We start from the raw sequence: 24524 nt of genomic DNA, 5'->3' as shown, positions 1-24524 counted from the left end.
CTGAGTTTATCAGTAGATGGAAAATCACATCTTTAATGGCTAGCTAGGATGTTGTATCTTGTATTTTGTATTATTACAAGCTAAAGAGGCTAACGTGCATGTGCAGCGCTGTTTCTCTTTGACTATCTTGGTGGTGGGTTACTGATCAGTGTCTGTATTGTAAATATTAATTGTTAGTAATGTCTTTTCTCCTTTTGGTATGGAAATTGTTTACCTGTAGAACATCATCACAGTTTTCAGTGCTGAACAAATTGTGGAACTACCAGTAAGCATTGCAGTAGAAACTTAAAACAGCAAATTGGTTTTAATTCTCTTGGCTCTAATATGTCCATTTCTAAGAATTACATTGTATTGTATATCTTAAAGTGGCTAGAGGACAGACACTGTGGTTTGATGGTCTGTAATATTCCTTGAAAACCTAAGTAACTGATACAGAAGGTCCTGTAACTATTATTTGGTGTTCAAAACAATAAGCTGCTTAGAACAGAATTTCCAAAATTCCATTGTTCCAAAACAAAGTTGTGCAGTTGTTCTAGCTTTCTACCTGGCTGTGGAGTGGAGTATGTAGCAAAGAAAAGATCACTAGAAATAGGAAATTCAGATTATACATGGTGATGAGTTTAAGCACTTGGATAAGGGAAAAATCATTGCAGAGTATAAAACCACTGTAAAAACAGTCTGCTGTTACCAGAGTAACTGAATATTATGACACCAAATGGATAGTAAAAATATAAAGTGGAAAGCTGATAAGGAACAGAATAATTGCTTATAGATCTTCAATCCATATCAGTTCATGTCATGTGTGCTACCTTTTAATATCTTTAGCTTTAAATATATGCTCTGTTGCATGTGTGGAAGATTCTTAGCAAATCATGTTTCACATTCCTGACCACGTGCTTTTACCATTAAACTGTGTCTCCGCAGCAATTTCAGCATTCCTTTATATGACAAAACATTGAATATATTTTTGTATGTATCAATGTGCTGAATAGTCAACCTTTTAGAAGCAAAAAAGCTTATGTTGACATTTAATTAGTACAATTATTTGAAGTTCTCACAAGCCGCAAGGCAACAGTTATCCTAGGGTAGGTATATTTGGAGGTTATTATATTATGATTGTTATAATAGTATAATTATTATATAATATATATGACTTTATAATCTAGTTTTAGTTTGGTTTTATTAGCACCTTAAATAAATGTTATTTGATTAGCCTAACTGATAAACAATTTTTTCCATTCCTAAACCATAAAATTACTGTTACAGTTATTCCAATTAGAATATGTTGTATTTCATATAATTATAAATTCATATAAACTAAATTCTAACTAGAATATGTTACATTTCACAGGGAACATCCGGACCAGATCCGACCACTGTGTATGTTGATATGAGGGCACTGAGACATGACAGGTATGAGAACCCCATTTTTCTTGGTTTCACAATATGCAGATTGGACAGATTTGCAAGTGCATAGCAGGAACAGTTTTACAATACAGTTGTCAAACCGTGAAAGTGGTACTAACCCTCAGATTCTTACTGATTTCCACCAGCCACCTAAAATAGAAATGACTGAATTAACAAAATGCTGGTATAATTGCAGGCTTCCGAGATATTGTGGACAGCATGTTGACACACTTAATGCTGTATACTTCTCTACTTCTTTCATTGTGTTCAAGGTCATGCTGGTAATCTAACTCTTTCTAATAGGGTGCTGCTTTTTTTGTTTTGTTTCACTCCCATCAGGCTTGATTCACTTTACACCAGGCCATTTTAACCGAGCTGAGGGTTGCTAGCTAGTTGGATAACAATTTATTGTATGAATTTTAATGCTTTTACTCAGATCAATACTATGAGATGTACCTTTATACTAGTATTACTGCATCCATATGAAGGATTGTCCCATTTTAATTATATCTGTTTCTAAACCAATACAGTTAAAGAAGGACAAAAACTGCATGTAAACCTGGCCTAAATCTTTTGCTCAGTTTCTCTTGACTGCTAGCAGTGGTTCCCTCCTTTACCAGGCTAACTCTTACTAGTCTATGGTTGTATGCCTCTCTATGCTGGAGTCTGTAGCCCAGCTCTGCCACTGACTTGCTATCTAACCCTGAGCAAGTCACTTAACCACTTTGTCTTCATTTCCTTAGCTGTAAAATGAAGATAACAGTTAGCTATTTCACATGAGTGTTCTGAGAAATAGTTAATGTTTGTAAAGCACTTTGAATGTATAAATCACTTATTGCACTGGTACAAACCTCTTTCCTGGAGGAGGTATAAGAGTGCTATGTCGTCCTATCTTCTTCACGGTGCTACTTTAGTCAAAACATTAATTTCAGCTGGCAGTTTCAAATCAGGTTAAATTACTGATTAGGCAATTTATAGTGGCTTCCTTCTACAGTAACTTTTAACTAAGTCTTCTCTGTGTCTCCTAAGCAATTTTTTACTTTTGTTTCAAAAGATTTTCACTTACTGTTGAGATTTAGCAGCTGTACCTCACTCCTAGGAAACATAAAAGCTTTGCTGGCAGAGGTGGTTGGAAAATCATTTGAAATATTATGTTGGGGGAGAACAGGAGGTCTTTTTATTGTGCAAACTTTTTTTTTTCATTTTTCCAACTTGAAATCAATTTTTTTTTTTTTTTTGGAGGAAAGCAAATTCTTTTTGTTGAAAATCTAATTTCCCATCAAAAGTTGAAATAGAAAATTTTGGACCAGCTTTATTCACCAATTCTGCTTATATTCTTAGGGGGAAAAATGTATTTGGGAACAAACCCAAGTAGCCTGTTCTTTCTTCGAGGTAGTAGAGAGCTCTCTCCCTAGGGCTGGGTAAGAACACCATCCGTCTTTCACATATACTCTCTGAGAATACTCTGAGGTTGCAGTCCTCAATAACCTAATGAGTCACAAAATGATTATGCAGTAGCTCATGTAGCCTGGTTGTTGGGACATTACATAGTTCTTTGGCAGTGCAGGGTATGCAACAGTGCCTGGCTGCCCCTCTACCCAAACAATTCTTATTAATTCAGTGCTGCTCTTCTGAGACATAGCACTACAAATGACAATACTGATGCCTAAAAAGATCCAAGTGAAACTACTGTATTCAGAATTAATCCACAGAGTATACAGCAATTGTAATCTTACAATTTTTTTGTGAAGCAATTAATTCTGTGCAATACGTGCATAACACGCACGAAAGTAGACCTACTGAGAAGCTAATTTCTTTTTCCTAATCTAAATCAATGGGAGGCGGTGCAGTTCTGTACTTGGGAACACAGATGGCATTGCCTCACTTCTTAACCTCTTCCATCACTACTCAGAATGTCACTCATGTGTGGGAGAAAATAATTTTAGCCTGCACTAAAAGGAAGGTTGTGGCTATGGCGAGGGGCATAGGTTGGGAAGAGAGAAAAGTAAACATAGGGAGAAAGAATTAGTTTTTCTTCTAGGGGAAGAAGGAAATCTGTAAAGTAGTCGTTAGTATGAAAATGTATTCTCTTTTTACAAGCTGCAGAAAATTGATTCACACACGGTATCTACAGTAAATACTTATACCTTCTTTAGCCTGTCATGGAAAAATAGATGCTTTTACCAAGATCAGAGTTTGCAGATGTCCTGGTTATAGAGAACACTAAGGGAAATTGCTAGAGTTGGCCTAGATTTGCTAGCATAATTCTCAATTTGATGGATTAAAACCTGGGTTCAGAAGTATTGGACAGATGAATTTAAAATTCAGGTCATAAATTGGCGGACATAATCCCTTCATGTTTACTGTTTTATAACAAGTTGATTGGAATGGAATATCACTGCAGTTTACGTGTACCTAAAAATAAGACCAATGTTCATAGCCGCGAGAGTGTAGAGCGACAGTCCGAGACCGTCTTTGAAACTTTTTTAGTTCAGATAGTCCAAGAGCATTATACTGTAAACTGGGTATACCTTTTACCAAAGAGAAAGTCAGGTTTTCCAAAATGTGTTAGTATAGGATTTTAATTTGGACAATACACTTTCTAATTATTCCTAAAACATAGCAAAATATGTCTGATAAACATGTTTTTACCTGTGCAGTAACAGTTTTCATCTACCACATACATGTTATTCTTAAATAGAAAATAATATTTGACAAAACCTTGAATACAACAATTTCTAACCCTGCCAGTAATGATGTTTGGGTGCAGTGCATGACTAATGAAAACACCACCTTTGAGTAATAATTTAGAGCAAAATCCCTGTGCTATGTGCAATTTGGGTAGTTATTGGCCAGAATCGAAACACTAGATATAAACATCGCCAACTGAGTGTACTGCTGGATTCCAACTGTACTCCTTCTCTATTTAGAATGGGGCGGGCAAATTTTTGGCCTAAGGCCCACATCTGGGTATAGAAATTGTATGGCGGGCCATGAATGCTCATGAAATTGGGATTCGGGTGCGGGGGGTGGGGGTGAGGGCTCTGGTTGGGGAGGCAGGCTCTGGGATGGAGCCAGAAATGAGGACTTCAGGGTGTGGGAGGGGGCTCCGGGCTGGGGCAGGGGAGGGGCGGGGAGAGCTCTGGCTGGGGGTGCGGGCTCTGGGGGAGGGCTGAGGGTGAGGAGTTTGGGATGTAGGAGGGTGCTCTGGTCTGGGCCCGGGGGGTTCGGAGAGCGGGAGGGGGATCAGGGCTGGGGCAGGGGGTTGGGGCACGGAGAGGTTTCTCAGGGGTGCAGGCTCCAGGCAGTGCTTACTTCAAGCAGTTCCCGGAAGCAGCAGCATGTCCCCACTGCAGGTCCTACGTGGAGGCGCAGGCAGGCGACTCTGCTGCGCGCCACCCATCCGCAGGCACCGCCCCTGGAGCTCCCATTGGCTGCGGTTCCCAGCCAATGGGAGCTGCAGGGGCAGGGTTCGGAGCGGAGCCTCCTGGCTGCCACTACGCGTAGGAGCTGGAGTGGGGATATGCTGTTGCTTCTGGGAGCCTTGTGGAGCGGCCCCCAACCCTGCTCCCTGGCTGGAGCGCCGGAGCAGGGCAAGCCCCAAATCCTGCTCCCCAGCAGGAGCTCAAGGGCCGGATTAAAATGGCTGGTGGGCTGGATGCGGCCCACGGGCGGTTGTTTGCCCACCCCTGATTTAGAACAATGATTTTATTGACACACAGTAATTCTCTTGGCTTACTTTATGATTTGCTAAACAGTGAAGCAAAAAAGTTGGTATGCTAGAATCTGAGACTACAGACTAGCTTAGAGTAGGATGAGAATTTAATTACTAAATTACCCATTAAAATAATGAAGCAATTAAGATGACTGAAAACTATCCTTGGGTCACTACTCCTGCGAGTGTGATTTAACACTCTTAACTTTCTGTCGGAACTTGAGGACACATGCTGTATATACCTCATCTCATCTGCCAACACGCTACATGGCAGTCCTCTTTTCTGGCACTTGAAATCCCCTTGTTTGCTTTTATATTGCATCTACTTGAAAGCTGTATTAGTCTATTTGGCATAATGAGTGACTAGAGCTGTGCAAAGTATTTAGTTTCTTTTGCACCTTTCTGAAAGTATCTGAAGAACTGTTGTGCCCCTTGTCCGGAAGCAGGAAAGGTTACAAGAAGGGTAAGAAAAACTCCCTCCTCCAAATCCTCATCCAAAAAAGAGGACCATCTCTCCAACATCCTCTATCAGGGGAGATTCCATGCCCACGTATGGGAGTGTTATTAGCTCACCAGGAGCACAGGACTGGTTTCCCAGCACCGAAAAGCAAGAATACTTTGAAAATCACCCTAGCCGAAGGATCGGGTACTCCTTGATACTGCCAAGGGAAAGAAGGCAGCAAATACTTCCTATGCCAGTGGTACAGACGTGGAGTGAGAAGGAGCTGTCTCTACTGAAGACCATCACCTGTATGCCAGTACTGCTGACATCACCGAGGGAGAGAAGCCCAGTCTGGTCATTAGTCTCAGAGACTAGATACACTACCCTGGAGGACATTACTATCTACCCTGACCCCGAATCACCAATACTGTTGGACCCGGTCCTAACAAGCATGTTCTTGCACCATCAGTTCGCCACTTACTGGTACTGTCAACCAGCCGGGTCATAAGAAGACCTCCAGTACCAATAGCACCACCTATCAACATTGCATCTGCCTCCTCCTCAGCATCCAATGTCTGTGGGCAAGCTTCCCCAGCCCTATCAAGACAGGGGCTCATCCCCAGCAGAGACTCCAAGATTTCGTGGATACCTTTTATCTCTTTTATCTCTCAGAGGAGAGACTACACACTTCAGGACCAATGGTACCCTCCTCCTTGGGGCCCACCCTGTTTGCCCTGCAGACCCTCACACTGGCCTTACTGGAGTCCCTGGGGCACAACAAGCTCATAAGCTACTAGACATCCTCCAGAGCACTGGTCCCAGTAAGGTGGCAATGCTATGAAACCATCTTAGAACCAGCTAAGACAGTCTGGTGTACTCTAGCCACTTGCTGAAGAGAATGGAGAAGAAATGTTTTGTGCCATCTAAGGGGCTAGAGAATACATATTCTCAGACCTCTAGTGCTGCAAGCTGTCACCAAAAGGAACAAGTAACACCATTCCAGTTCTACACCCTCTGAGAGGGAGGCCAAATGTTTATACCTTTTGGGGGGAAATAACTTCACTTTGGTGAGCTTACAGTTTCACATAGTGAACTACCAAACTTGAAGGTCTAAATATGATTTTATTAATTACAATAAATTCGTTGAATTCACCAACACACTCCCAGAAGAAAATAGACTTCTGTTCCAAACCATTATCAATGAGGGTAAATTGCTAGTTCAGGGTGTCAGTTGAAGAAGCAGATACAGCTTCCCACCAAATGGCAACTTCCATAGTCATGAGAGAGGCTTTTTAGCTCCAATCCACTGGCTTTCCCAAAGAGGTCAAATGTACTGTGGAGGATCTGCCCTTTGAGAGAAATAACCGATTCAGTGAAAGAGAGATGAGTCATTTCATTCCTCAGAGATTCAAGAACAACCCTTCACTTGCCTCAGGACAGATTCCTAGCTATGAAGGATCTCGTTTCAGATGAGTTCCCCAATGACAGTTCAAACCTGTCTCATTCTCCTAAGTCACATGGCCTTGTATACCTATGTGACACCCTTCACAAGATTTTGCTTTTTTCTACAAGCTTGGTTACAGTCTGAGCCAACCAAACACAGTCTGGACAAACTGATCTTGCTCCCCCGCAGTATTCTGATTTCTCTCTCCTGGTGGCACAGCAGGGAGACACTGCATATGAGGGTTCCCTTTAACCCTCCCTTACCCACAAAAAGATTGTGGTACCTCCATATGAGGGTGGGGAGCCATTTGTAGCACAAGGTATCCGGGCCTATCAAGAATCCAAGTTGCACATGAACCTTCTGGAGCTGCATGCAGTACACAAAGTACAAGAATTTTTTATGTTCAAGTCATGTCAGACAACACGACAGCAGTTCGCTATATTAACAGACAGGGAGGCAAGGTCCACCCTCTTTGCATAGAAGCAGTCAATCTCTAGAACTGGTACATTTGCAACTAGATTACTCTCTCAATATTGCATCACCCAGGGGTACACAACATGTTGGCAGACAGCCTCAGCAGATGCTTTTCCAGACACCACAAGTGGGAACTACACAACTTGGTGGTACAGAGCATCTTTCAGCAGTAGTGATCCCCCTCTTAAGATACTTGTGTCTCTAGAGGAAAAGAAATGCCCACTTACTGCCCCATGCCACTTGGGGGAGCGATAGCTCAGTGATTTGAGCATTGGCCTGCTAAACCCAGGGTTGTGAGTTCAATCCTTGAGGGGGCCACTTAGGGATCTGGGGCAAAATCAGCACTTGGTCCTGCTATTGAAGGCAGGGGACTGGACTCAATGACCATTCAGGGTCCCTTCCCGTTCTATGAGACAGGTATATCTCCATATATTATTATTTCTAGTTCAGTGGTTGGAACAGCTGATTGACACATTTTCTCCCATCCTTCTTTTACTTTAAATTCTGAGGAAAATCAAACAAGATGGAGCTTTGTTGATCCTGATTGCTCCATGGTGGCCCCGACAGTTCTGGTTCCTGAATATTCTCCAAATCTCCTCTTGCCCATGCATCCATATTCACTTTTTCCCAGACCTATTCACTTAGGACAACGGAAAAATGAAACACTCCAACCCAACATCCCTCCTTCTAACATCATGCTATTTAGTAATCCCTTAGTAATAATAGGAAAGATCCAACAAGGAAATGCTATACAGCAGAATTGAAAAGATTTTACACCTGGTGCCAGCATTGTCAGTTACCCCCAGAGTGCCAAGGCCCTTACTATGATAGATTACCTCCTCTTTGTAAAAACTTGGCCTATCTTTCAGCTCCTTGTGGCAGCTATTAACACCTTTCACCTTCCAGTGGATAACTATTTGGTCTTCACAAACTTTTGGTCTTTAGTTCGTTTTTTCCCAAGGGAGCTGTCAGAATCTTTCCTCTGATAGTGAAACCTACCTTGTTTGGGGACTTCAACATAAACGTATTGGCATTAACAAAGGCTTTGTTTGACCCCTTAGTCTCATGTTCCTTCACTCATCTATCTATGAAGGTTGCCATTCTGGTTACAATCACCTCAGCGAGAAGAGTAGGTGAGCTGGGGGCCCTTATGGATGACCCACTTTACACAGTCTTCCACAGAGACAAAGTTTCTCTGAGATTACACCCCAAATTCATCCCAAAAGCAATCTCAGAATTTCATCTAAGCTAAGTCATCCACTTATCTGTCTTCTATCCAAGCTGCATGCCACCAAAGAGGACCGAAAACTCCACTCTCTGGATGTCCATCAAGTCTTGGTATTCTACCTCCAGAGGACAAAATGCTTTAGGAAATCTCCAAAACTGTTTGTATCCTTTGCTTTCCCTCTCATATGTTCCTCAGGCTCCTCAGACTTTACAAATGTATTTTGGGCTGCATCTTGCTTTGTTAGGAGTTAACAGAGACCCTGCCCCCACAAGGTGTGAGGGCCTACTTGACAGAGTCCAGGCCACGTCACCAGCATCTCTTTGATGTCCCTCTTCTGGAGATCTGTAGAGCAATAACGTGGGGTTCTGTACACACTTTTGCACGCTCTGGCAAAGCAGTCCTTCAATTAGAGGTACAACAGGCTCCTTAATGAATATTGCTTGTGAGACACCTCAAGTGGAATACACATAGCGACCATGACTCAAAGAAGTAAGAAACTTTACTTTCCTGTACAGTAATGAGTTCTTCAAGATGTGAAGTCTTCTATTTGTATTTTGCTATCTGCCCTGTGCTGTGGAGTCTTATCCTTAGGGCTGTTCATGGCAGAAAGATAACTAGAGAGGCAGTCGGTCTGTGTCGCCACTTATGCTTTTGGTCCAAAGCGCAGGGAGGAGATGGGCACCAGCATGGCCAACAGATATTGCTAGCAAAAATCTTGTGATCTCAGGCACAAAGTACATGTGCATCTCAAGTGGAATACAGATAAGAACCCCATATCTCAAATAACTCCAGTTACTTGAGGTAAGTAGCCTTTCTTTTTAAGAGATGTTCATTTTTCAGAGTAAAGTTGGTAGATTTCTGATTGCCTCTGTGGATCATTAGCTCTCACTTGCAGTCTTGTTTATCTTTATCCAGTATCTGAAGGTCTCATGCAGTGTAGCATGGTTGGGGAGTTGAAAGGAACAAGCATGATTCAGGGAAACTCCTCTTTGCTCTTTAGAATTCCCCTTTAAGTGTTTTAGCATTTTATATTCCTCTTTTCCAAGCTAGCTCATCAACATTTTTGTTATTGACCATTCACGTTGGAAGGTAGAGTAGCAATATATTCTACTCTGATTCATAACTCCCTTCTTGGGTAGCACTTAGCTAGTTGACTTGCAAAGTCAAGAGCCAGGGATATTTTAACTTTTTGGTATTGAGAAGTTGATGCTACAGATGGCTTCCCCTCTTTCTAGCTCTACAAAAACCAAAACCTGCTACATAAACCCATTCTTCAGCATTGTACTGATCTGAGCACTAGCTCAACCGCAGGTATTGACATAAGTCTATATATTACAGTAACCCCAGGTGTCCTGGCCAAGATTGGGAACTCACTGTGCTGCAGACTGTATAAACACAAAGGCAGACCTGGACCATGGCATTAAAAAGGTTACAATGAAGGTTGGTCAGGAACGTTCCTATAAAATATTTTTCATCAGAAAATGTCATTTCATGGAAACAGAAACTGTTTGTGGGAAAGAGTCTGTTATGATAAATCTCTGTTAGAATTTTTTTTTTAAAGTTTCAAAATTGTCCATGTCCTGTTTCAATATTTTCTAAATTGAAAATTTAGTTAATTTGTACTAAAGAGAGAACCGTTTTCCCACCTAGCTCTAGTTACAGTCTGAGAAGACTAGTAACAGCCAGAAGTTAGAAGAGGCAGAAAAATATATAAATAACTATTTTTAATATGCATTAGCTAGTATTATAACTGCATCATACGCTGGCTGACTTCCTGTAAGCCTTGTTGCTAAAGGATTTGAAGCCTCATGTGCTCAGTTCAAGGAGGAAATAACATGCATAAAAACTAGTATTAAAGAAAGCACAAAGATGTTTGTGAGAGGAGCAGCTTCTCAGGCTGTCAAAGTTGGCATCACTAGGGGTGGGGAAGTGAAGATGCGATCTGAGACCAGAGCAAGTAAGTTGGAAGAGTCAAAATAGTTAAGGGCCTTGAAGGTTAGTACAAGAAATCTGAACTTGATATGATGGAAGAGGACGTGCCTCAAAACACAAGCCTGTTCAGTACCAAAAAATATAGACAAACTGGAGGAGTTTGGAGAGCAATAAAAGTGGCTATGAGCTTGGTTAGTGGGATTGATTTTGTGAGAGAAAGATGAGTTAAATCTTGGCCAAGTGATGTTAAAGGGTGAACATGAGCTAACCTATATTTGAAACTGGTGGAAAATGCCAACAATGGAGAGCAACTATTTAAGGTTGTATTCGTCTAACTAGGAATAATAAGCTAAAACTAAGAAAAGGAATATTTATACCAAATATCATGGACAAAAAACCTGAGGATTAGTCCCTGAAGGGAAGTGGAAGAAGCCCCATCACTTGGGACATTTTAAACAAGGCTGGACATAGCACTAGACAATTTACTTTAGGAAACAATCCTTTGACAGGGAGTTGGACTTAGATGACCTGATAGCTTCTTTCCATCTCTATTAGAATCACAAAATCAAAAATATTTCTCTGTGTAACTACAGAGTAGTGTGTTAAGGCTTTTCCCAGAGCTGGCAATAATTAGTACCACTCCTAGCACTGGAGACCCTGAGGCTGTTTCAGAACAACACTTTACTTAATAGCTCCTCTGACAAACTCTCTACTTCTGTGATTGAAATTGGTGAGGAAACCAGCAAACTACAAAATACATCATGGGTGAGTCTTCACTGCTGAGAGACTTAAACCCTAGAAGAAGGAGCCTAGAAGAAAATATCCAGCTGCAGATGGGATGGGATGGGCAGGAATAATTTATATTATTGTAACTACCATCTCATTATATGCTGGTTAAGCAAGACTACAGCGCAGTGTTTGGTGGTTTAATCCTGAAACTGATGTATCCAGATTGCTTTATCTCAATCCTTTCCCCCCATGATACAAGTGCAGTTATAAGGAGAAGATCCAAATCTATCAAATGTATCAAACTATCACCAGCGCGAGAAAACAATTTTACAAAGTATCAACACCACAGTCATCTTTTCTGCGGAGTCTTTTTCACCTGACTTCGGATGCAGGCAGCTTTCTGAAGTTGAACTAGAAGTGTAAATACATCATCAGGTTTAGAATTTTTTATTCAAGTTGCCTTTAAAGAGGCACTCTGTATCTTTGAGACTATCTGGCACTAGAACGAGATTTTAAAACATTACACTGTTCCCAGAGAATACCTGTGCGGCATTATTGCGTTTGGTTTTGAGGAAACGTGCTTGTTCTTAACTTTGTCTAGTACCTATTCATAAATCTCTTGGGATTATAAATCTTTGGGAGAATGGCCACTCTGCTTCTCACTAGGCTCACAGGGGTACATCTGCACAGCACTGCACTAAAATAAAATAAAATAAAATAAAATAAAATATAAAACCACCCTTCAGTGAGTCTCAAACCTGACTCAGGCTCATGCTACAGCACTACAAATAGCAGTATAGACATTTCCACTCAGGATCTGAGACCCATCCCCCTCGCTGGATTTCAGAGCCCAAGCGGGAACATCTACGCTGCTATTTATAGTGCTGAAGTGTGAGCCCAAGTCTGTAGACCCAGGCTCTGCAACTCGCTGCCATAGATGGGGTTTTTCTTTCTTTCTTTCTTTCTTTCTTTCTTGTTGTTTTTTCAGTGTAGACATACTGGGTTCATTTACCTAATACAGTATCTCCGATTCTTGCTTTGACTGGCTGTTGCAGAGGCATTAGTTTCAAGGGTGTGATGAGATCTATGCCCTACCAGGCCTGTTCATGTCACCTGTGATGGTATGTACCGGGCGTTTGATGATCCCTGCTGGAGGTCTTGCTGCCTGTGTGCACCCAGCCTGAAGAAGGTGTCCTTTTGGTGGGGGAGGAAGAGCAGTGAGTTTAGACTCCCAAAAACTACCTAGCGAGACCACCCTGGATCAGTTGCTGGTGGAACCAAGGAGAATTCATCCTCCAGTGGCTAGAGAGTGGGCAGAAGTCAATCAGGGCTCAGCAGACAAGGTTTTTAAAAAAGGCTGTCTGCTTCCTCCAGTGAGCAATTCTGGGTGAAGCTGGGACACAGGGCATAGGATCTTCTCCTCCAGCCGGGCCTGGCCTGGCCAGGGCCTGACTCTGACTGCTCCTTTTTGAGTGGGTCAGTGAAAAACTTTTGTTTTATGTTGTAAAGTTTAAAGGCATCTTGAGATGGACATCAATTGACCGCTTTAAAATCAGCATCTGTTCCGAGATACATTAATCTGTGAGACCTGACCCATGGCCTTGGAAATTAGCAGTAGAGGGAGAGAGAACAACTTTGTAGACATCTCTGCTCAGTGTGCGTCAGAGTTGAGCAATTTAAATCACATGATTTATTTTTTAATCATTAATTTAAATCAGATTGAGGCATTGTAAAACTAATTTGAAAAATTGTGGTGTTGTAATTTTACACTAAAATTTATAATGAACTAAATTATAAATGAATGCCATTACTAGTTGGTCTCTCACTTGAATTTTCTAACACTCTAACATTTTCTAGCTATAGGCTAAAAGATGTTGAATATTAAGGCCCTGGTGCTGCAAACACTTAAGCACAGGTAGTACTTTAGTAAAATGAAATAGACCCAGTGAAGTCAATGGGAAAGTTCATGCTTAAAATTAAATGTGTACATTAAGTGTTTGCATCATCGGGGTAAAAACTGTACCTCGATTAAAAAAAATTCTCTTAGTGGCATAAAATCTTTGTCACTTAACACTGAAACAATTTTATTTTTAACAATAAAAAGGAGTTTAGACTTTAAATACATGACCAAAGTTATTCTGTACTTTTCTTATACACACTGGCCAAAATTTTCAAAACCAGAAGCCTAAACATCTTCTTTAGTAATTTAATGCTATAAAATGGGAAGAAATTAAAAACTGTCAATGTATACATAAAAAATCTGAATGTTTTTAATTTTTATGCACTGATGTGTATTAATGCTATCAGGGATCAGAAAAAGCACATGGTAGTAGGAGCGTTTTCATAGAAATAGAGTTTGAGAAAATGCACATTCTGGCTCTTCATCTACTTAGTAAAATCACCTGGGAGAAATCTGGGTGTAAGAACATAGTGAACACAGGAAGAAAATTGGTGGAACAGCAGAAATTAGGACTAGATGACCTTTTGAGGTCCCTTCCTGCCCTACTATGAATGAAAGGAGAAAGAAAGTAAGAAGAATAAGAGTGAGGTGAAAGGCCAGAATGACAAAAGAAAAGAGAAGGAGATGGTCAGAACTTGGAAAGCTGGAAAAGTAATTTTACAAGAAAAATGTGAAATGTGTGTGTGGAGGGGTGCCACAAACAAAGTTAAATGTAGAAGGAGAATAATTTTGCAGGGGAAGATAGGACACAATCACTGTCATTCTTCCTGACTTCTCTTAGGATATTAGCTACTGTTAATTTCATGAGTTCTGTGTTAATTCCTACATAAATACAGTAGATGTAATGGATAAACTGTTGTCTCTGGTGCATTCACTAACGTGGATGGTTATTTACTCTGGCCCTTCCTTTTTTAGTTCCTGGTTACTATGAAATGGTAGCTTAGCACTTGTTCATGATCAGTAGGTGTTTCAGTATTGACATCCATTTTCAGTATTCTTTTATTCTGATATAATGCTGTGTGTGGAGAGGAGGGTACATTCATTGGTTCACTTTCCTAGTCACCTTTCTAGATTATGAAAGGTATAGCTGTTTTAAGCCTTGTCTACACTGGCAAGTTACTATGCAGCAAACCAGCTTTCTGCGGTGTAACTCCCAAGGTGTGTACACACTGCCAAGCCACTTAGTTCACAAAAACTCCTCAGTTGCAGCCTTGCAAAAAAACCCACCTCCGTGAGAGTCATAAGCCTTAAAGCACAGAGGTTCCAGAGCTGTATTGACAGTGTAAACACATTACAGTGCAGAAAGCAATCAATTGGCCTCCAGAAGTGTCCCATAATCCCTCAAGTGACCACTCTGCTCATTGTTTTGAACTCGGCTGCCCTGGAGACATGTGCCCCTCCCCTTTCAAAGCACAAAGCAATCCATTAAAGTGGAATGCTCATGCTGTTGAACACAGAGCAGGGCCGCCCAGAGGGTGGGGAGCAAGTGGGGTAATTTGCCCCGGGTCCCACAGGGGCCCCCACGAGAGTTTTTCGGGGCCCCTGGAGTGGGGTCCTTCACGCGATCCGGGGGCCCCGGAAAACTCTCGCGGGGCCCGGGCCCCCGGAGCTTCTTCACTGAAACTTGGTGGGATAATACACATGATTGGAATGTTGGTGTGGATGGGTACAGCTTGCTCAGGAAGGATAGACAGGGGAAAAAGGGAGGAGGTGTTGCCTTATATATTAAAAATGTACACACTTGGACTGAGGTAGAGATGGACATAGGAGACGGAAGTGTTGAGAGTCTCTGGGTTAGGCTTAAAGGGGCAAAAAACAAGGGAGATGTCATGCTAGGAGTCTACTACAGGCCACCTAACCAGGTGGAAGAGGTGGATGAGGCTTTTTTCAAGCAACTAACAAAATCATCCAAAGCCCAAGATTTGGTGGTGATGGGGGACTTCAACTATCCGGATATATGTTGGGAAAATAACACAGCGGGGCACAGACTATCCAACAAATTCTTGGACTGCATTGGAGACAACTTTTTATTTCAGAAGGTTGAAAAAGCTACTAGGGGGGAAGCTGTTCTAGACTTGATTTTAACAAATAGGGAGGAACTCGTTGAGAATGTGAAAGTAGAAGGCAGCCTGGGTGAAAGTGATCATGAAATCATAGAGTTTGCAATTCTAACGAAGGGTAGAAGGGAGAACAGCAAAATAGAGACAATGGATTTCAGGAAGGCAGATTTTGGGAAGCTCCGAGAGCTGATAGGTAAGGTCCCATGGGAATCAAGACTGAGGGGAAAAACAACTGAGGAGAGTTGGCAGTTTTTCAAAGGGACACTATTAAGGGCCCAAAAGCAAGCTATTCCGCTAGTTTGGAAAGATAGAAAATGTGGCAAAAGACCACCTTGGCTTAACCACGAGATCTTGCACGATCTAAAAAATAAAAAGGAGTCATATAAAAAATGGAAACTAGGACAGATTACAAAGGATGAATATAGGCAAACAACACAGGAATGCAGGGGCAAGATTAGAAAGGCAAAGGCACAAAATGAGCTCAAACTAGCTACGGGAATAAAAGGAAACAAGAAGACTCTTTATCAATAGATAGAAGCAAGAGGAAGCAAGAGGAAGACCAAAGACAGGGTAGGCCCACTGCTTAGTGAAGAGGGAGAAACAGTAACAGGAAACTTGGAAGTGGCAGAGATGCTTAATGACTTCTTTGTTTCGGTCTTCACCGAGAAGTCTGAAGCAATGCCTAACATAGTGAATGCTAATGGGAAGGGGGTAGGTTTAGCGGATAAAATAAAAAAAGAACAAGTTAAAAATCACTTAGAAAAGTTAGATGCCTGCAAGTCACCCGGGCCTGATGAAATGCATCCTAGAATACTCAAGGAGCTAATAGAGGAGGTATCTGAGCCTCTAGCTATTATCTTTGGAAAGTCATGGGAGACGGGAGAGATTCCAGAAGACTGGAAAAGGGCAAATATAGTGCCCATCTATAAAAAGGGAAATAAAAACAACCCAGGTAACTACAGACCAGTTAGTTTAACTTCTGTGCCAGGGAAGATAATGGAGCAAGTAATTAAGGAAATCATCTGCAAACACTTGGAAGGTGGTAAGGTGATAGGGAACAGCCAGCATGGATTTGTGAAGAACAAATCATGTCAAACCAATCTGATAGCTTTCTTTGATAGAATAACGAGCCTTGTGGATAAGGGTGAAGCGGTGGATGTGGTATACCTAGACTTTAGTAAGGCATTTGATACGGTCTCGCATGATATTCTTATCGATAAACTAGGCAAATACAAATTAGATGGGGCTACTATAAGGTGGGTGCATAACTGGCTGGATAACCATACTCAGAGAGTTGTTATTAATGGTTCCCAATCCTGCTGGAAAGGCGTAACGAGTGGGGTTCCGCAGGGGTCTGTTTTGGGACCGGCTCTGTTCAATATCTTCATCAACGACTTAGATATTGGCATAGAAAGTACGCTTATTAAGTTTGCGGATGATACCAAACTGGGAGGGATAGCAACTACTTTGGAGGACAGGGTCATAATTCAAAATGATCTGGACAAATTGGAGAAATGGTCTGAGTTAAACAGGATGAAGTTTAACAAAGACAAATGCAAAGTGCTCCACTTAGGAAGGAAAAATCAATTTCACACATACAGAATGGGAAAAGACTGTCTAGGAAGGAGTACGGCAGAAAGGGATCTAGGGGTTATAGTGGACCACAAGCTAAATATGAGTCAACAGTGTGATGCTGTTGCAAAAAAAGCAAACATGATTCTGGGATGCATTAACAGGTGTGTTGTGAGCAAGACACGAGAAGTCATTCTTCCGCTCTACTCTGCTCTGGTTAGGCCTCAGCTGGAGTATTGTGTCCAGTTCTGGGCGCCGCATTTTAAAAAAGATGTGGAGAAATTGGAAAGGGTCCAAAGAAGAGCAACAAGAATGATTAAAGGTCTTGAGAACATGACCTATGAAGGAAGGCTGAAAGAACTGGGTTTGTTTAGTTTGGAGAAGAGAAGACTGAGAGGGGACATGATAGCAGTTTTCAGGTATCTAAAAGGGTGTCATGAGGAGGAGGGAGAGAACTTGTTCACCTTAGCCTCTAAGGATAGAACCAGAAACAATGGGTTTAAACTGCAGCAAGGGAGGTCTAGATTGGACATTAGGAAAAAGTTCCTAACTGTCAGGGTGGTTAAACACTGGAACAAATTGCCTAGGGAGGTTGTGGAATCTCAGTCTCTGGAGATATTTAAGAGTAGGTTAGATAAATGTCTATCAGGGATGGTCTAGACAGTATTTGGTCCTGCCATGCGGGCAGGGGACTGGACTCGATGACCTCTCGAGGTCCCTTCCAGTCCTATAATCTATGATTCTATGATCTTTTTGAACAGAACTGTGAGATAACACAAAAGGTGCTTTAGGAAATAACATTAGTACTTTTGACATCCTTTCTTATTATAATTGTATTGATCTAAGCTGCTATACTTTATTACTCATATTCTTGGAAAGTATAAGATTTTCAGTTCTTTGTGTTGTTGTAGTAAACTATGGGGAAGTGCAATTGTTTTTAGGGTTTTTTTTCCTGAACATAGAACGACTCAAGACAAAGTTTGAGAACCCTGATATAAAATATTCATTTGTTTTATAAGTTTAAATATAGTGTTATATGTTTGACTTACCCATTTGTTCTCTTTCGGCAGAACCGTTGTAGTTCTCTGCCTGTCTACAAGTAAATTCCTTTGTAAAGTTTGAGCGGGGTCTTGTTTTAAGAGACCATTAAACCCTTTGTTGTTTTCTAACACTAGTTTGCTTTTTATAGAAGAGAAAATATAAAAATTAATAGTAATGTAGCCCTTATTCTGCCCTCAAGTAAATGTCCCCTGTCTTCCTGGTATTGTGAAAATGTCCCTATTTAATGCAAGTGAGTCTTTTTTTAAAAATGGCTGCTGCATATTCCTTAGGTGCCTAAGGCACTTCAGCAACTTTGAAATTTTTACCCATAGTTACTAAGTCCCATGGGCTTCCAGTGCGATTTAAATGCTCCTGAAAATTCTGACCTATATTTTAATAAGTGTAGCAGATCAAGGGTCACATTTCATTTAACTCCGTGGTGACACTGTTTCATCAGCATTTCCCAATGACTTGCATTGGGAACATGGCAGTCCTAGTTTCAGTGCAAGAATGTTACCGTCTCATAGTTTCTTATAGACCCTCTCCCCCGCCATATTGAAATTTGTCAACTTAATCTGATATACCTAAACCACTGTGAGATACCCTCCTGAGTTCCTCATAAACTGTATTGGTCATGGGTTAGATTGCCTCTGGGTGCACTTTGTAAAATGGGTGTAAAATTATATATTAAATGTACAGGGTGTTAGGAACCAGGCCCTTTTCCTGTTTTTATTATTTGTGTTACTGTAGTGATTACAGGCCCCAACTAAAATTGGGCCTCCATTCTGTTAAACACCCTACAAATGCATAGTGAGAGACAGTTCCCGGCCCCCAAGCAGTTTACAGTCTAAATAGATGAGGCAAGGAATGTGAGGAGAAACAGAGGCACAAAGAGATCAAGCGATTTGCCCCAGGTCACAGCAGGTGAGTGACTGGGCTGGAAAAAGAACCTTGGTCATCTGACATCAGAGCAATGCCCTATGTGCTAGTCTACACTGTGTTTTCCTAATATGCAGAGGTAAGGAGCCAGGTGGCTTCAAAGAATGCAACTGCAGCAGTGTTATGCGGGGAATGTTTCTCAGTTAACAGTGTCTTACAACTTTGTTATCATAGACATATAGGGCTGGAAGGGGCCTCAAGAGGTCACCCCTAGTCCCTGCACCCCACCACCAAACTGAGGCAAGATTAAGTATACCTAGAAAAGCACTCTTGGTCACGGTTGCTATCTAAGCAGCTGCTGTCCAGGAGCAGCCAAGGATCTAACAAGACCCATGCTTTCTGCTGTGTTGCAGAATCTGAAACCGTAGCTCTAAGTGGTATGAACTGTGCCATTCATCTCCAAGGGGACTAATTCAGTTACTCAACAATAACGAAGTATTAACTACATCATGGCTCTTTAAAAGGAGAGTAGAGGCTATAGTTATGAGAATGACAGCTCATTTTGGCATTACCAGTGAATGAGCTTTGGAGACACTGCTACTTTCTCCACCCCAACCAAGAAGCCAAACCTAAGGAACCTAGCAGAGCCCAGTGGGGCCTGTGAGGCCCCCACAATGGGTCAGGCTCTAACAGCCTGGTGGGGCATATGAGGCTCACTGGGCGGTGAGGTGAGCCCATCACAGAGTCCAGCAGAGACCATGGGTGTATTCAGACCCCACTGAGGAGGAGCTCAAGCTCGAAGAGCCCAAAGAGCATGTGTGATCACAGTTAGAACATCTGCACACCAGTACTTCAGGGGTGGAGCTTATTGTGGGGGCATAGTTTAAAACAGTGTTAGCACAGATTTTTTTCCAACCTGATCTGTGACAACGGTGAACACCTTGGCACAGTGAAAGGCTTATTTTTCTTATGGCAGGCATAATATACTTTCTGTATTTAAGATTTTAGAAGTCTTGTAATCATAGATATATAGGGCTGGAAGGGACCTCAAGAGGTCAACCATACACCCAACCCTCATGCTGAGGTGGGATTAAGAATACATAGACCATTCATGACTGGTGTTTGTCAACCCCTGGTTGATTTTACCACTTTCCTAGATAGCTTGCTCCAGTGTTTAGGTTTCAGAGTAGCAGCCGTGTTAGTCTGTATCCGCAAAAAGAACAGGAGTACTTGTGGCACCTTAGAGACTAACAAATTTATTAGAGCATAAGCTTTCGTGGACTACAGCCCACTTCTTCGGATGCATAAGAAGTGGGCTGTAGTCCACGAAAGCTTATGCTCTAATAAATTTGTTAGTCTCTAAGGTGCCACAAGTACTCCTGTTCTTTTTCCTGTGTTTAGTTATCCTTATAATTTGTTTTTTTCCTAATATCCAACGTAAATTTCTCTTGCTGCAAATTACTACTTGTTTTACCGTTGGTGGACATGAAGAACAGTTGGTCTATCTCTTCTTTATAACAACATTTTACTTATTTGAAGTCTGTTATCTGGTTCACCCTCAACATTCTCTAGACTAAACATGCCCAATTCATTCAATCTGTCCTCAAAGGTCATGTTTTCTAAACCTTTGTTCAGTTTGGTTATTCTCCTCTGGACTCTTTTCCAATTTGTTCACATCTTTCTTGAAGTGAGGAACACAGAACCGGATACAGTTCTCCAGGTGATGCCTAAACCGTGCTGAGTATGCAGAACAATTGCCTCCTGGGTCTTATATAAGAACATAATAACAGCCATACTGGGTCAGACCAAAGGTCCATCTAGCCCAGTATCCTGTCTTCCGACAGTGGCCAACGCCAGGTGCCCCAGAGGGAATGAACAGAACAGGTAATCATCAAGTGATCCATTCCCTGTTGCCCATTCCCAGCTTCTGGCAAACAGAGGCTAGGGACACCATCCCTGACCAGTCTGGCTAATAGCCACTGATGGACGTATCCTCCATGAATTTATCTAGTTCTTTTTAGAACCCTTTTATAGTCTTGGCCTTCACAACATCCTCTGGCAAAGAGTTCCACAGGTGGACTGTGCATTGTGTGAAAAAATACTTCCTTTTGTTTGTGTTAAACCTGCTGCCTATTAATTTCATTTGGTGGTCCCTAGTTCTTTTGTTATGAGAAGGACTAAATAACACTTCCTTATTTACTTTCTCCACACCAGTCATGATTTTATCGACCTCTCTCATATCCCCCTTTAGTCATCTCTTTTCCAAGCTGAAAAGTCCCAATCTTATTAATCTCTCCTCATACGGCAGCCGTTCCTAATAATTTTTGTTGCCTTTTTCTGAACCTTTTCCAAGTCCAATATATCTTTTTTGAGATGGGGTGACCAGATCTGCATGCAGTATTCAAGATGTGGGCAAACCATGAATTTATATAGCGGCAGTATGATATTTTCAGTCTTATTATCCCTTTCTTAACAATTCCCAAAATTCTGTTTGCCTTTTTGACTGCCGCTGCACATTGAGTGAATGTTTTCAGAGAACTATCCACAACGACTCCAAGATCTCTTTCTTGAGTGGTAATAGCTAATTTAGACCCCATCATTTTATATGTATAGTTGGGATTATGTTTTCCAATGTGAATTACTTTGCATTTATCAACATTGAATTTCATCTGCCATTTTGTTGCCCAGTCACCCAGTTTTTTGACCTGAAAGTGTTCCTTAAACAGATTCTGTGTTCTAGTGAATTCTCATAGTGTGTATTATCACCTATATAAAACATCTATTTTATAGAACATCTTGGAAAAAAGCTGTTGCTTATACAATACTCAGATCACCAGTCAAATTAATCTTTACCACTGAGGAAAAAGATCTGTCTGGAAATTTACCATTTTTATTACCCCCACTTTCTTTGTCTCATATACATCAACTTTCATAGAATAGACTCCGTTCTATAGTACTGGGGTACTCAATATTTTTCTTTCTGAGGTCCCTAACATAACTCCCCAGCCCACCAGTGCCACAACAACTGTTTTTCTGCATATAAAAAGCCAGGGACAGCGTAGGAGGGTAGCAAGCCGGGCAGTTGCACAGGACCCCGCACCACAGGGGGCCCCACAAAGCTAAGTTGCTCAGGCTTCAGCTTCAGCCCCAGGTGGCAGGGCTCAGGGGCCCGGGCTTCAGCCCGGCACAGCAGCACTTCAGCAAGTCTAACAGTGGCCCTGCTTAGTGGACCCCCTCAAACCTGTTTGCAGCCCCCCAGGGGGCCTTGGACCCCTGGTTGAGAACCACTGCTATAGTACACATCACTTAGGAATTACTGTATGTGTCAGTCCAGATTTGTCTTCTGCATTTCCATAAATATTGTGTACTTGTCCATTTGAAAATTTAAAACATGAAAGCATTGAAAACGCGAGTGCATGGTTAGTTACCAACATGATTAGGCACTACTTAAAACAAATGACTGGAACTCAAGTGTTCTGCACAATTTTATTTTAGCTACAGCTGTCTCACGTACTTTCTGCCTGGTTAGAGCTGAGCAAGCTATTTGTAGCAAGCCTCTTTTTTGGTTGCATTTTTTCCATAGGCAGACTTAAATTTCTGAATCTTATCCTCTTCCCCAGTTCAAGGCAATTGGGCAGTGCCTCAATTCCTGCAATTACTAGAAACAATTCAGAATTGTCTACAAGGCTCCAATGTCTGTCCATGCCCCTTTCACCTTCACACCAGATTCTTTGCCCCAATACCAGGAACAAGAGCTGTGGTTTAGCACTCCTGCCTGTCCATTGCAAGCCTAGCTGTTATGGCTGGTTTTGGGGTCAGCAGTGAGAGAAATGCTTCCCACACTTTCCTCTTTCTGTAGGGGCTGAAATTTCCAAGGCTTTGTTCTCCAAATGAGACCATTCACTGAGCTCTGTAATTGTTCCTCCTTCCTATCATGGCAGAGCAGGCTAAATGGAACAAGCTGAAGTGTAAGTGGTATTCCACCTGTAAGTTGACCAAGTGATGATTGCTCCTAGCCCATACTACCTTGCTGTACCCTGGGTAGGAGTTTAGAGTTTGAATAGTTTGTTTAGGGCCTTCACTTACCCACAGCAATGCACAGGCATCCCCAAGACTCCTTCAGCAAGTTGTGTATTGCAGGTCAGTCTTCGTAGGACTCCTTAAAACAGACTATTCAAGTCCAGTAATTTTCCCTGAGGCTAATACACCTCTAAAGGGAGAATTCTAGGGTGCCATACCAGTTTCTCTAGTGTATAAGTGACTCACTTGGCAAGGAAGGTAACATTTCCAAGGAGAGTGGAAACCCAAATGTCTCAACTAGGAAAGAGGTCAGTCCCAGACAGCAAATAAACTTTCCATTTCACAGATTCGTTGGTTGTTTGAAATGTTTGCCAAACACACTCTCCACTGAAAATAATTAAACAAAGGTTGCAAATACGGACCCATATCAGTCTGTTGTTTAGTTGTGAGCTACTCACTATGACCATGTCTTTCACTACTAGCTGTTCTTGGAGCATGATTGGTCACCTAAGCTACAAGTTGCTATGCCTTGACTGGATGATTGAAACACCTATAAATAGATTGTGGGAAACTGAAGATTGATTCTCTTTGTTGTGAACAGATTTTTCATTTCCTTTGAATATTCTCTGAACAAAAAGTCTACTGGAAATAAATAAAAGGCTGCAAATACCATTGCAGAGTTTTATATTAGAACAAATGTTCATTAATGCCTTTTTTCATTATTCCCCCAGTTATGTTCTACAGGGTTTCCTGGTCTGGATATTATTTACCATCGCACGGATGTCATACTTTCTGAATTTATGTTCAGTATTGCAACCATGAAGCTGTCCTAGATACCTTGTTAAAAAACACCCGATTGAAATAAAATCCCCATACATGCAATCAGGTCTGATGCATGCTATTGTTATGTTTATTTTACAGAGTTCGTTTAGTAGAGAGAGGATCGCCTCATAGTTTGCCCCTAATGGAATCAGGAAAAGTAAGTATTGAACATGGCTTCTGTACTATTAAACATTTCTTTAATTTCCACTTTGTTAATTTTTCTAAGGTGAATTTAGTGCTCAGGAAAGCTCTAACACTGTACAGACTGCAGTCCTGTCGTTATCCACAGAGACTTACAGCACAGTAGCATTGACAGATCTCTTAACATTACTCCAACAACTTATCCCCCTCTGTTCTGAGGGAATTGCTTTCTACTCCTAAGATGATAGTTCACTATCTGCCTATGCAGACCTCTGACTTGCTTTTGAGACAACTACTGGCACCTTTCTTGGCAGTGGTGGTTTTAATGATGACACATGTCCCCTGGAAATTGGACTGAGACCACCAAGATATTCCCACATTATTCATAGGCCACCAAACATCTGGCAGGGGAAACATCTTTGGGATGAATGGGAGGCAGTGTGGGTTAGTGGTTAGACCACCGGACAGGGACTCAAGAAACCTGGGTTCTGTACCTGATTCTGCTACTGGCCGAGTGGGTGATCACAGGCAAGTCATTTTACCTCCCCGTGCCTCGGATTCCTCCTCTGTAAAATGGGGTTGATTGTCTGTGTAGAGCACTTTGAGATCTACTGATGAAAAGTTCTATATAAGAGCTATGTATTTACTTAATGATACC

General features: G+C 41.6%; 1 protein-coding gene across 23 annotated transcripts in view; it reads left to right on the top strand.

Annotated features, from left to right (window-relative positions):
* Positions 1 to 24524, top strand: part of DIP2C (disco interacting protein 2 homolog C) — a 472758-nt gene that overhangs the window by 429796 nt on the left and 18438 nt on the right. For 16 of the 23 annotated variants that reach the window (XR_010598212.1, XR_010598210.1, XR_006176568.2 and 13 more), the window contains 3 exons: positions 221 to 265; positions 1352 to 1413; positions 23825 to 23882. Coding sequence is in view for 18 of the 23 variants with exons in the window: in XM_005308091.5 (XP_005308148.1) it covers positions 221 to 265; positions 1352 to 1413; positions 23825 to 23882 (165 nt within the window). In the remaining 5 variants the exon portion in view is untranslated. The remainder of the gene's footprint in view (positions 1 to 220; positions 266 to 1351; positions 1414 to 23824; positions 23883 to 24524) is intronic. The other 7 variants (XR_010598211.1, XM_005308087.5, XM_005308090.5 and 4 more) reach the window with 1 other exon arrangement.

This window comes from Chrysemys picta, chromosome 2 (assembly GCF_011386835.1).
Source record: "Chrysemys picta bellii isolate R12L10 chromosome 2, ASM1138683v2, whole genome shotgun sequence".
Taxonomy (NCBI): domain Eukaryota; kingdom Metazoa; phylum Chordata; order Testudines; family Emydidae; genus Chrysemys; species Chrysemys picta.
The sequence above is the reverse complement of the archived record's forward strand: the minus strand, read 5'-3'. Positions and strand labels throughout refer to the sequence as shown.